Genomic DNA, 14,657 nt, shown 5'->3' on the forward strand with positions numbered 1-14,657 from the left:
GTTCCAATCCCACCTCTGCCACTTAGCAACTATGTGACTGGGCATCAGGGAAGGTGGTCCTGTTTAAAACACATAGTGCTAAGAGGGGGAGCAAACATATGTCATATATGCCAGGTCCCTTGAAACATAAGCTGTGCAGATGTTTCTTCCCTGCAACGACTGCATCAAGCAGCAAGGGTGGATCTGCCTCCAGCAGCAGATGTGCGTGGTCTTATCCTGGGAGACATTTTCATAGGAAGTGAGGATTGACTGGAGAGGCATTAAGGACTAAGTGAGGTTCTAGCGATGTGCCAGTATCTTTTGACTCATATAATTGTTTTGCTGTGAAGGATCTATGTTTGCAGACCAGGGGGTGGACTGCAATATTATAAGATATTTGGTTTTTAGCTACAATTCTTGGCTTACAAGAATTTTCTAGGTGTCAAGAAATTTTTATGTTAATATAGTGATATTTGAGCCCCACCCCAGGGTGAGGGCTGGTTGTCAGGAGAACCAAGCATGTGATTAGAGGTTTGGACATTTCACTTCCCCACTCTCCGACCTCTAGGGAGAGAAGAGGGGCTGGAAATTGAGCTCAGTTGCCAATGGCCAATGACTTAGTCAACCATGACTCTGTAATGAAACCTCCATAAAAACCCAAAAGGACAGCTCACGGATCCCTTTTTTTGGAGACCTTCCCCTTTGGGAAACCATGTGCCACCAGGCTGGTCTCCGCACCACACAAGGACAGATGCTCCTTTGCTTAGAGCAATGGCTCTCAACCTTCTGGCCCTTTAAATACAGTTCCTCATGTTGTGACCCAACCATAAAATTATTTTCGTTGCTACTTCATAACTGTAATGTTGCTGCTGTTATGAATCATAACGTAAATATCTGATATGCAGGATGGTCTTAGGCGACCCCTGTGAAAGGGTCGTTCGACCGCCAAAGGGGTTGCGACCCACAGGTTGAGAACTGCTGGCTTAGTGCCTCTTGTATGATGTACTTTCAGATCCTCTTGTTTACGACTTAAGTGGAGTGTTTTCATCCACTTGTTTATGACAGAGAAGAAAAAAAGTTGCTTTTGATATAAATATAAAGTAAGTTTGCCAGGATGCCATCATTCTACATCTGTTGTCACCGAGAAGCAGCCAGCAGCCCAGATGCTGAAGGGCTCTGCTGGGGGTGTACTGATAAGAACTCCTGGAGAAGCAACTATGGCAAGGGGATATTTACACTATAAATACTGAGAATTCCTGAGGGCTCTTTGAGGGTTCTGGTTTGGGTGAGGTGACTCTTCCGCTAACCTAAACACTCTCCAAAGACCCTTGGGGCATTCGTTCCTGTGTTGCCTAGTAGCATTCCTCCTGGACAGTGGTGATAAATCAAGCAGTGGCCCTGTGATGAGATCATCCCGCCTTACCAACACTGGCTTCTTCATTCCCTAGTAACCCACTCTAGCAACGGGGGACTTTTATGTTGGCAGCTGGAAGGCAGCTCTTTGGTTGTTTTCAAACTCTCTGAAGGGCCTACTCATATAAAAAGGTATACCTGGCCTGGACGGCATGGCTCAGCGGTTGAGTGTGGACCTATGAACCAGGAAGTTACAGTTGGATTCCCTGTCAGGACATATGCCTGGGTTGTGGGCTCCATCCCCAGTGTAGGGTGTGCAGGAGGCAGCTGATCAGTGATTCTCTCTCATCATTGATGTTTCTATCTCTCACTTCCTCTCTGATATCAATTAAAAAAATCTTTTTAAATAAAAAGGGACACCTCTATTAAATTTGGACATTAATCCTTTCACCTTCCCTGGCCCAGAACAATAGTATGATTATTCTTTCTTTTATTTGGAATATGTTATCACTTCACCGGGCTTATTAAGAGATATTATTCTGTATGCTGTTGACTTGTGAAATTATTATAATTCTCATAGTAAACCTGTGCTAAATAAATTGTTGGCAAAGACAAAATCAGTCTCCGAGCATTATTTTCACCGCCTCCCCAAACAACACATAAACAAAGCAGGACCTCACCCCATGTATGCCATCTGTCTGTTGATTCATATCCTTTAGTATCTTGTGTAACAAATTGGTAATCTAGTGAGGAAATGAGTTTTCTTGAATTCTGTAAGCTGTTCTAGCAAATTAATCAAACCCAAGGAGGGGATTGTGAGGACCTATCATGTGTAGCCAGTTGGTTAGTACAGGCAATACCCTGGACTTGCGATCGCCATCCTGCGATGGAGGGGGTTGTTGGAACCTCCAATCTGTACTGGTCGGTCAGAAGCATAGGTAACAACCTGGGCTTGCAACTGGCATCTGAAGTGGGGAGCAATCTGGTGGGACGGAGCCCTTTACCTGTATAACATGATTCTATCTCCAGGTAGACAGTGTCAAAATTGAGTTGAATTCTCTGACAACAGCGTGTCTGAGAATTGCTTATTGGCCTACACACACAGATTCGAATTGGGTCTGGGAACCTAATTTACACACACATGAATACATATATGTATATTCATATGAAATAGGATTAGTAAAATATAAGCTACTCTATTCTTGTCAGAACAAGTTTTCTCAAGAGAACCTATTAATTCATTAACTTCAATATTTATAATTTTCCTTCCTAGGGTATCTAGTTCCTTTTCTATTGTTTGTCAATGGCATTTTGATACATATTTGTTTTTAACTAACTTTCTGTAATCGTATTTCTTTTATAGCTTGACTCTGTATCTAAACGATCTGAGGAACTTATTCCACTAGCCATTGATTCTAATTATGATTTCTTGAAACTTTGTGCTAATTTTTGAGTCCTTTTAGGTTGCATTTGTGTTTAGAGAATTTTCATTTGATTTGTGAGTTTAAGTATTTTTAATCAAATTATTACTTACATATAATAAACTATAGAAATCTTAAGTACACAACTCAGAAATTTTTTAATTATGCACACATGTGTATAGCACATTTTCCATACCCTAGTAAGCTCCCTGCTGTATCTTACCACTCAATATCCCACCACTAAGGATAAGCACTATTCAGACTTTTATTGCTATGGATTAGTTTTGCTGGCTCTTAACTTTTATATAAAGAAAATTTAACAGAATATGCAGTCTTCTTTGCTCAACATCATGTCTGTGATATTTTTCCACGTTGTTGCATGTAGCAAGTTCATTTCTTTTTGCTATGTAATATCCCAATATATAACACCATAATTTATCTATTCTAATATGGGTAAATGTGTTTTTCTAGCTATTTGCAGTTCCTTTTGCCATTGTTTTAGGGAAGCTGTCCATGTCATAGTACTTTAACATCTTTGCTTGAATATTTTAAGACCATGTAGGTAGTGTAACTTTCAATTTCGCTTCACTTTCATTCTATATCTATCTAAAGTGAGTCTCTTGTAGGCAGCAAGTAGATGGGTCTGTTTTTTAAAAAAAATCCATTCTGACACCCTGTTGTTTTTTCTCAATTAGAGTTGATATGTCCATGTTTGTTTTTTAAAAATATGTTTTTTATTGATTTCAGAGAAAGGGGGAGGGTTAGAGAGATAGAAACATCAATGATGCGATTCAATTGGCTATCTCCTGCACACCCCCTACTGTGGATCAAGCCCACAACCTGGGCCTGTGCACTGACTGGGAGTCGGAACTGTGATCTCCAGCCGGGCATATCCTATATCTTTTGGTTGGAACATTTAATCCATTTACATGTAATTATTGATAGGTATGTGTATCTTGCCATTTGTTACTTGTTTTTGAGGGTTTTTTTTATTTTTCTCCATTCCTTTCTTCTCTTGAGCTCTTTTGACTTGCTGGTTTCCTTTAGCATTTTGATTGGGTTTCTTTATCTTTTTCATATTTTTTGGTTTGTGGTTACCATGAGGTTCATATATATCCTTCTATATCTATAATCTATTTTAAAATTATTGGAATTTAAGTTCAAATGCATCCTAAAAGCATTACATTTTTACTCTACACTTCAATTTTGTTTTTGTATCTGTTTTGTGTAGTTCTAGCTATTCTTGTTACTTTTGTCTTTTAACCTTCAGATTAGTTTTTTAAATGGTTGACTCATGGTAGTTTATTATGTATTTGCCTTTACCAGTGGGATTATTTTTTCTTATAGGGATTTTCTTACTTTTGGTTATAGCTTTTTCTATATAAAGTAGTCCAGTTAACATTTCTTGTAAAGCTGGTTTAGTAGTGGTAAACTCCTTTTGTTTTTGCTTGTCTGAGGAACTCTTTATTTCTCCTTCAATTCTAAATGATAAACTTTTTCGATATAGTATTTCAGATTGTAGGTTCCCTTTGTTCAACACTTTAAATTTTTTCTTTTCACTCCTATCTGGTCTGTAAAGTTGCTGCTGAGAATTAAGCTGATAGCCTTATTGGGTTTCCCTTGTATGTGACTTTTTTCCTACTGATTCAAGATGGTCTCTATCCTTAACTTTTGCCATTTTAATTACAATAGGTCTTGGTGTAGGCACCGTTAGGCTCATATTCTTTGGAATTCTCTGTGTTCCTGGACCTGTATGTCCATTTCCTTCCCCAGATTGGGAAAGCTTTCAGTCATTATTTCTTCAAAATACTTCTGGGCATTTTCTCTTTTTTTTCTGTAATCCCTATAATACCAATGTTAGAGTGCTTGATGTTGTCAAAGAGGTCCCTTAGACTATCCTATTTTAAAATTCTTTTTAAATTTTGCTGTTCTTATTGGGTGACTTCCAAACCACTTATACTGTCTTCAAAATCATTAATCTGTTCTTTGGTATTATCTAATGTTCATTCTTTCTAATGTATACTTCATTTCAGTTATTGTGTTCATCATGGATTATTTATTACATTTTCTAACGCTTTGTTAATGTTTTCTCTGAGTCACTCTATTCTAAAGATTTGAATTCTGTAACAGGCAAATTACTTATCTTTGTTTCTTTAAAATTTTTCTCTGAATTTTTTTTCTTGTTCCTTCATTTGAGCACTTTGAATACACCATCCCATTGACTTCTGACCTTCAAGGGTTTGACTGGAAAATTAGCTAACAGCCTTATTGAGAATCCTTGTATGTAATGAGTTGTTTCCCTCCTGCTGCTTTCAACATTCTCCCTTTGCATATGTCTTTTAACATCTTGACTATAATGTGCCTCAATGTAGTTTATTTGGGTTTATTGCTCAAGATTGCTTTGGCTTTCAGGGTCTTTGGTGATTCTGTAACAATGTTAGGATTAAATTTTCTGTAAAAATGCCATTGGACTTTTGATATAGTCTCCTTAAATCTGTACATTTCTTTGGGTAGTATGGACATTTTAACAATATAAAAACTTCCAATCAAAAAACACAATATATCTTTCCAGTTATTTATGCCTTCAATTTTTTTTAAATGAGATTTTTATTTTTTTATTTTTATTTTTTTAAAATATATTTTATTTATTTTTTACAGAGAGGAAGGGAGAGAGAGATAGAGAGTTAGAAACATCGATGAGAGTCAAACATCGATCAGCTGCCTCCTGCACAACTCCCACTGGGGATGTGCCCGCAACCCAGGTACATGCCCTTGACCGGAATCGAACCTGGGACCCTTCAGTCCGCAGGCTGACGCTCCATCCACTGAGCCAAACCAGTTTCGGCCATGCCTTCAATTTCTTTCATCAATATCTTATAGTTTTAAATGTACAGATTTTGTATTTTACTGTTTTTTGTAGCTACTGTACATGGTATTACTATCTTAATTTCTCCTTTAGATAGCTCATTGGTAGTGTATAAATGTTTAACTTTTATATGTTGAATTTTTATCCTATAATTTTCTGAATTTGTTGATTAGTTCTAGCAGTTCCTTGAAGTTCAGGGTTTTCATATATAAGATCATGTCTTTTGCAACATATGATTTCACTTCTATAGGGAATCTAAAAAACAAAATAAACAAACCAAACATAAACACACTTATGGTTGCAGAGAACAAAGTGATGGCTGCCGGATGGTAGGGAAGTACGAGGAATAGATGAAAACAGGGGAGGATTAAGATGTGCAAATGGCCAGTAATAAAAACAGTCACAGGAATGCAAAGTACAGCGTAGGGAATATAGTCAGTAACAGTACAATAACTATGTAACTTTATCTTTGATTTTTGAGTTGCTTGTAATGTATCTTAAAGATCTCTTTGTTTGGGGACCTTCAGAATTCATTTATCTGGATGCCAATATCTCACCCAATTTGGGAAGTTTTCAGTGATTGTTTTGTTAAACGAGCATTCTGCATCTTGCTCTTTCTTCTTCTTCTGGGACTCCCATAATGAGTGATTTGCTCTCATGATGGTGTCCCATAATATGGTAGACTTTCTTCTGATTACGTCTGCTGTTGAAGCTCTCTATAGTAATTTTCATTGTATTCTTCAGCTTCAGCATTTTTGTTTGGTTCTTTTAAAAATAATTTCTTTGTTGAACTTCATTTTGTTTACGTATTACTTCCTAAGTTTATTGAGCGGTTTGTGTTAACTTGAAAGTACCTGTACTCCTCTAAAATTATTTTTAATTCTTTTACAGGTAACTGGTAGATCTGCTTGGAAGTGGGGGAGGGAGGGTGGTGTCAGACATTAGTTAATTATTTTGTTCCTTTGGTTTTGTCATATCTCTTTACTTTTTCAAGTTTCTTATGCTCATTTATTAACCCAAAATTAGTTTTTAAACTTCATAGGATTTTTGTAAACAGACATTCCCCCCCCCCTTTTTTTTCTTTCCTCTTTATTATACTGACTAGGAGTTCTATTGCAATATTGAATAGAAGGCAAGGATTATCTTTGCCTTTTTTAAAATTAGAAGGGAAAGGGATTCAATATTAAACCATTAAACATAGTGATTAGATTTTTATAGTTGCCCATTATAAAGTGGTGGGATTGTGTTTCTGGTTTGGTGGGATTTTTTTATCATAAGAGTGTTTCCTTTTGTAATTTTTTTTTGTTCTGATTTTCCTTCTTTATGTTAAGTTGAATTATATTGCTAAGATAAATTCCACTTGGTCTCACTATATTATTGTTTTTCTCATTGCTAAGCTCTATTTCCTACTATTTTGTTAAGTAATTTTGCATTGGTGTTCATGTGGGACATGAATCTTTTTCTTTTCTCATATTGGTCAAGTTGTGCTACTGGTGTTGTGCTAGACTCATAAAACAAGTTGAAAAGTTCTCATCTTTATTTCTTGAAAGAATTTGTGTAGAACTTGGTATAATTTCTAACTTAAATATTTGATAAAATACACCTGTGAGGTAATCAGGACTTAAGAGTCTTCCTTCGTGTGATTACAAATTTGATACTGTAATAAATATGGAGCTATTTTTAGATCTTTTCTTTGTGCATCACTTTTGACAAGTTATATTTCAAAAAACATTTGTCCGTTTCATCTGAATTGTTGAGTTTATTGGCATAAAGTTGTCCATAACATGCTCTTATTATCTTTAATGTCAAAAGGCCAAGTAATGATGTCCCTCTTTTCATTCCTGGTAATAGTAACTTGTATTTTGTCTTTTCTACTTGATCAGCTTTTTAAGTTTCCTAGACTGTCATAATACATTATCATAAACTGGGTGGCCTGAAACAATGGAAAGTCATTCTCACATTTCTGTAAGATAGAAATTCAAAATCAAGGCTACCTCTATAGGCCATTGGAGAGACTCCTTCCTAGTTTCTGGTTGCTGGCAATCTTTAGCTTGAGGATACATTCTCCAATCTCTGCCTGTCTTCACTTTGCCTTCTCTATTTGTGTCACATGTGGTCTTTTTATAAGGACATCAGTCATTGAATTTAAGGCTAATCCTAATCTAGTATGAGTTCATCTTAACTAATTCATTGGCAAATACTCTATTTCCAAAGACAATCACATCCTGAATGTCTAGACATGGCTTTTGATGGAATACTATTAATCCTATATACTAGTCTTACTAGGTGCTCATCAATTTTAATCATTTAAAAAAACTCACTTCAATTTCTCTTCATTGATTACCATCAATTTTGAAAGTTTTCAGTCAATATCCCTTCAAACATACTTCTGTACCATTCTCTTTATCCCCTCCTGAAACTCAATTATAAAATGGAAAGCCATTCGAGTTTGCCTTCATAACTCATATATTGGATTTTAATTTGCATTCTTTTCTCAACTTTGTTTTTATATTTTCTTTTCTTATTGAATTTATTGGGTGACATTGGTTAATCAGTTTTTATACTTTCAAATGCCATCTTCACGTTTATTGGTCCTTTTTTCTATGTGTAACTGTCATATCCAATTGTAGAATTTTTTCTTGTTTTTCCAAGCTCTCATGTCTGCTGAAAGTCCTCATCTTTTCATGCATGTTTTCCACCCTTTTTACTAGATCCTTCAGCACTTTTATCATAGTTATCTACATTTGATATCTGCAACATTTAGGAAATCTGAGTTTGCTTTCATTGACTGTTCCTCTCTGGATCAAATTGTCCTGCTTCCTTCCATGTCTTCTAATTTCTTACTCTATGCTGGATATTTTTTATAAAAGAAGAGTAAGTGTGAAAATAAATGTTATCTCCAGAAAAGCGCTGCTGTTTCTTTTTCATACTCCTAGAGTGGAGGCTGAGTTAATTGGATCTATATTTTTTCTAAGAGTAAAAGTTAAAGAATTAAAACACCATCAAACTAATATTTTTATTTTACAATAATTTATTTAATGTGTTATGTATATCTCTAAGCCTGATATTCCAGTATGGACGTACAAGTCCACATTCTCCCCTGTGCCACCTTATCCACACATAATTTATAATTTTATAAACTTTGATTCAATTTCCCCCTCACCATACTGTGGTCTTCGTAACTGAATTATAGTTTCCTTGATATAGAACAATCAGGACTGGATGCTGTATTCCAGGTGTGGTCGCACTATGATTTGCAGAAATATAATAAAAAAAATTTTTATACTTTGTACCCATATTTTTTTCACATGCCAATCAATGTTTACTGAAATGCCCCCCCTTTTCACTGCTCCTTAATATACATAAATAGTATTTTATTTTCAGTCCAAAAGTCTTCAGAAACATTTAGTCCTATTCTAGCAACTTATTCATGATCAAGCTCTGTTTCCACCAAATAACCATTTTCCCTTAAATTGCTTTCTCTTACACTTTAAATTTGTTCTCACCATCTTTCATTCTGGCAGTGGACCCATTTCTTCTAAAAAGATAAAGCTTGTTAATCTTCTTCAAGGATTCTTTTGCAAATCAGTTTGTCGTGGTCATCTTCCCGATGAGCATTTTCTCCTTCTAAATTTATCTGGAATCTGTATATCATTCTTTTTTACTTTTAAATACATTTTTATTGATTTCAGAGAGGAAGGGAGAGGGAGCAGGAGAGATAGAAACATCAGTGATGAGAATCATTGATTGGCTGCCTCCTGCACACCTCACACTGAGGCTCAAGCCTGCAACCTGTGCATGTGCCCTGACAGGGAATCGAACCAGGACTAGAACTGGGACCTCCTGGTTCATAGGTCGACCCTCAACCACTGAGCTCGCCAGCTGGGCTGTAAATCATTCTTTATCTGCATAGGTAGAAATTTTGGTACAAGCTATCCAATCACGTGCCATGACCAGAGAGATGTATGTATCACCATTATTTTGTACCTAATTTTTTCAAGTTGCTCATTTTGTCCTTTAGAATCTGATTTCTACAAACATCACATCCCAGTAAAAAGGTTCAATATTTGCCTGCTCAAGGCTACTTTTACAAGTAATTATAATTTGCTATAAAGAAAAATCTATAAAAAGTTCTTGACTGTAGTTTAAGGTAACTATTATTAATGATATCTGCCGTTATTCACAAAGTCCTCAGATTCATGAATGAACACTAACCTTCGTTTTATGCAAAACATGATTGGCATAAATTTAACTATAGCTGCTTCTCTCAGTTTTAATTAAAATCTCTTATCAGAGACTAAGCTTCATGAAATTATTATAACCATGTGTGACAAACCAGTTAGCATCATATCTGGCTTTGTGGCAGGCATCAATTCAATACCACTAAAACTAACCACAGATGGTATATGAACTCAGGTCTGCTTCCCTTTATTGGTGAATTCCAGAAAAAGATTTTTTAAAAGACTGTAAGAAATGTATTAATAGGGTAAAACTATTACTGCAAAACCCAATTTGAAAGGAGCTGCTGAGCAATGCTGATCACTTGGTGTCCTGGAAAATGACTTGCCTAAGTGCTCCAAACAAAACATGCTTTACAATAATTTCTAAAACGTGAAATGCTGGATTCTGCGGACGGTTCAGTGCACTTCTGGTGTTTCACTTCAATAAAGTAGAAAAAAAATCTAGTGCTATTGTCCTTTGGTTTTATTTCCTGCGAGTAAAAAAAGTATAGGCAGAAATGGTTTTACATGATCCACTTGAATATATCCCTTGAAATAATTTATAAATTGGCTTACTTCATGATTCTTGGTTATCAGGACCCATTAATGTCACTGTCAGCCTTAATTGGTGGAAAATTTCAGATCAGTAGTAGTAACTTATGAACGTCTTCCCAATCCCTGAGAATCATAATCATCGCATGTTTCATCTTTTCATCATACATCTCTGGAAAGTAGGTGTGTTTGCTCGTTGTTAATAGGACAAGGAACAGTGTCATAGAGGGTTAATCCATGTAAATTGGTTTCCACTCGCAAAGAAATTTTCTGGAACAAAAAAAAGGAAAAATATATACAGAAGTTTGCTCCTTAATGACAGGTCACATCCTCAATATGTTCAGAGGAATATCTTTTGGGGTTAGGAATATAAATTAATTATAATGAGTAATAAGAATGAGACAGCTATTGAATTGCCAAAGATATTGGTAGTATTGAGAGCTGGGGAAACCAAGTTTCTCTATTAGGATCTTTATTTTTCTTTCATTTCTATGAAGAATCAGTAAAACTAAATGTTGAGGATGGTCAACGTACATGGAAGCAGAGTGGATGAAAATTCTGTCAAAGAATTTCTCAAATGTGATTGTTTTACAACCCCATTTCAAAGCTGAATCTTGCTAGTAGTACACTACTTCTGCAAACACAGAAACAATTCATGTGAAAAGTTCCTCTTCTGCCATCACTGCTTATGAAGTTAATGTTCGAAAGGTTAGAGACTTGCCTTCAGAAAGTTCTCGTACCCCACCTGAAGGAAGTTTGACCACATAAATCTAATTCTGTGTTTTCTTACCTGAAAATCACGGATATAAGTCAGGAAAAAACCAAAGAAGGACAATGACATAGACCATTCTGCTGCGGTAGTAATCATGTGAAGCACATAGCCCTTGAGTGACAATGAAAAAAAAAGAATAAGTCTGTGAAATTTCAGGCAAATGGTCTATGATTTCTCTCAAATAAAAAACCTGTAATACTTATAAACCCTCAATTTTTTTTAACGTATCTTGAGCATTCAAGGCAAGCATTGGAAAAGTCCTCTTAAATGATCTAGTATCATCACAGTTTTATCTAGAGCACATAAAGTTCCATTTGAATCACTAACACAGGAGAACTTCTACTTGAATCAAGAACTTACTGCCTTTGCCAAAGCCAAAGATTTAAAAAAAAACCACCCTTAAGTAAACAATGCTCATGATAAACTTAGTGCTATTTTAAAGCATTAAGTAGTGTATGGATTATACTTCAGAAAATCTAGCAAATTATTTTATTCATTCATTTCCACAAATATGTCCTAATAAGACTGATATTTGGTAAATAATTTAAAGTAAAATGTCACTGAGAGGTTTGTGAAAACAGATAAACTTATTTTATTATCTATGTAGTATATGTCCCTCCTCCATTTTTCTCAGGATCAAAGCTCAGATGTCCACTATATTTGAATCTAAATGCAGAGTCCATAATAATACACTTCCAGGCAACAAAAGGTGGGCAAAGACATGTTTTCAATTCAGAAAACAAGTATTCTAATAAAAGATCTCAGCTGGGTACACTGTATACTATATCCTGACTGTGAGGAGTCCATTTCTGAGAAAACTCTTTGCCATCACAATTTCCTTCATATCTTGAAAATGCCCACAGACCACAGGTGACAGGAGAATACAGAGGATGCCACATAAACCCTTTCATATATAGAAAATAACCTTAATACATAACTGATTATTCTACTGAAAATGTCTCATTGTTAGTGATGAAATGAAAAACACATTATCACAATAGTCATCTTTAATACAAAACTATGTTTTTAAAGACTCTACATTCTTACTTTATCCTCGGGCTTCCAGTGGAGTTTCTGTACTATATCTGAGCCAAAATGGCCACTGTACAGGAGTGAGGAGCAAGTCAGCACTATGAGAAAGGCCGGTCAAGGAAGATTCTCAGAGAGGAGCTGTAAGTATAAGTTGGATTCAAAACCGAAATTGCTTTAAAGGTCCAAGAGGACCACGCATATATTTGTGTCCAAGGTCCAAACCCATCTTCTTAAAGACTTCATGGTACATGGCGGAAGGAAACTTTTCAGTGTGCCCAGAGGGTCACTATGAAGTGGCTCACATCGGCAACCGCCTTTGTCAGTAACTCAGCACTTCCACCGCCAGCTTCGGCTACATAATTAACTCATCATAACATCTTTGAAGGGAGCATGATTAGTTTACACATTATCTTTGTTCCTAGCCCAGTTACTGGGTTCCTATGTAAAAACTGAATTATATGTTTAAAATCCTTGAATTTGGAGTTACTGTTCCAAGAATCTCACTGTTCACAAAAGGACTGCTTACAGTATGCTAACAGCGTTCACTTAAATTTTGTTTTTCAATTCCCTTCCGTGTGTAGCCACATTTTAGAGCAAAGGATACTGCTAAATGCGCTCACTCCACACCAGATGACCAGCAGTAGTCTGATCCAGAAGATCTGTTTGCCATGAATTTTGGGCTGCATTAGGTAGGAAAGGGCGGTCTGGACAAACATATACAATGAGCCCATACCAAAGGTGAGAACAGCTCCACATATATGCACGGCAAAAAAGGTTGTTTTCTGAGGCAGAAAGAAGAAATAAAATAAAAGAAACTGAACACATATTGCCAACACAGTACTTAAAACACAAGCGAGCTATTTCAATAGGACATTCACAGAGTAGAAAACCCCTGCAGATTGTACAAATTACTTCCTGAGGCAATTTTCTTTCATAATGTTCAGCATAAACCTGTGGATCATAATAATTCAAATTCAATCACAGTCCACTACTAAAAATATGATAGTAATTATTTATCCATTTAATATGTTTGTTTATTTAGGTGCCTCTTCTATGTCAGCACTGTTTAGTACTCAGATATATTAGTAAAAAAAAGAAAAAAGAACAAAAATCTGGCCCTCACAGTTTACACTCAAGTGAAGCAGCACAAACAACAAATAAGAAACTTTAGAAATGAGTACGCCCCCTACCAGGGATGGAGCCTGCAACCCGGGCATGTGTCCTGGCGAGGAACTGAACCGAACTGGCAGCAACCTTTTGGTTCAGGAGACGACACTCAACCAACTGAACCACACCATCCAGGGCTACCTTACTCTTTTTGCCAGTATCTACTTACATTTTACCTTTTACTGTAATACACTCTGCTTAAAACGTGATGACAACAGCTCTCTAAGAAATCTACAATCATAACTCTTCCTTTAAGTCAGTGTGTTTTTCTAAACAGATGCTGTTTCATCTGTTTGAGAAGGTGCAGCGCTTGGCACAGAGGGTCTGACTGAGGGAACAACAGAGAGGTCAGGGCTGGGTTCCCTCACTTTCCAATCAAGGTGCTAATTCACAAACACAGAGGCCAATGCTCTTGGTTGAAGTTATACAAAGGTTCTAGAATAAAGAAATAAAATATAACAACTTATTTGCCAAAGTCATTGGTTTCCTTTTGGAGAGAGAAAGGGTGACTTCAGTGTGGTTTTGGGTGTTAAAACTGGCAATAAGTTATGAGCACTAAGGAGAAAAAAAAATGTTTTGTCATTACCACTTTGTGTAACAAAGATAAAACCAACATTCAGCGCCCACAGAATGTAATACAAAATGGTAATATTTTCTTAGTTCATAATTAGGTGGATTTATTCTATACATATGGCTAAAGGCTGGAAAAATGTAGGCAAAATGAAATTATTTTAGGGCTAAGAACAGAAAAATGAATAAATTTTTTCCCTTAAAAATATTCTCACTATACTGATGAAGCTAAATACAGACCCAGCCTGATCACTGCCCACTGTGGTCAGTACACAGTCCTATCAACGAAATCCTGTGAATTAAAAAGCAAAAATAAAGAATGGAGCACATTCTATTTCTAATTAGAATAGAAGTATATAAAACTGGTTTGTGGTGTTTTGTTGGGGTAGCTCTAGGAAATTAATATAGATTTCTGCCCACTTATCCCTTCTGAGTTTCCTTGAGGATAAACTTCCTAGAGAGAAAAATTCCTTTAAGTTGGTACAGAGTATACTTACCATATATATGTTTTGTTGATTATTACACACTAGAGGCCCAGTGCATGAATCCATGCACTGGTGGGGTCCCTCAGCCTGGCCTGTGCCCTCTCGCAATCTGGGACCCGCCTTGGGGGATGTCGGACTGTCAGTTTTGGCCTAAAACCTGCAGGCCAGTCCAACATTCCTGAAGGGTGTAGTAGTGCGCAAAATGGCAGGTGGCTGGGGAGGAGGCCGAGCCTGGGCCGG

General features: G+C 36.4%; 1 protein-coding gene across 5 annotated transcripts in view; it reads right to left on the reverse strand.

Moving 5' to 3' along the window:
- Positions 1-8,621: 8,621 nt before the first annotated feature.
- Positions 8,622-14,657, reverse strand: part of DRAM2 (DNA damage regulated autophagy modulator 2) — a 19,805-nt gene continuing 13,769 nt past the window's right edge. For 2 of the 5 annotated variants that reach the window (XR_001513729.1, XR_001513726.1), the window contains exons 7-11: positions 12,800-12,977; positions 12,211-12,293; positions 11,182-11,274; positions 10,416-10,661; positions 8,622-9,283 (exon numbers count right to left, since the gene is read on the reverse strand). Coding sequence is in view for 1 of the 5 variants with exons in the window: in XM_015563429.1 (XP_015418915.1) it covers positions 10,554-10,661; positions 11,182-11,274; positions 12,211-12,293; positions 12,800-12,977 (462 nt within the window). In the remaining 4 variants the exon portion in view is untranslated. Of the gene's footprint in view, positions 9,284-9,607; positions 10,662-11,181; positions 11,275-12,210; positions 12,294-12,799; positions 12,978-14,657 lie in introns of those variants that run through there. The other 3 variants (XR_001513727.1, XR_001513728.1, XM_015563429.1) reach the window with 3 other exon arrangements.

This window comes from Myotis davidii, unplaced genomic scaffold (assembly GCF_000327345.1).
Source record: "Myotis davidii unplaced genomic scaffold, ASM32734v1 scaffold217, whole genome shotgun sequence".
NCBI lineage: Eukaryota > Metazoa > Chordata > Mammalia > Chiroptera > Vespertilionidae > Myotis > Myotis davidii.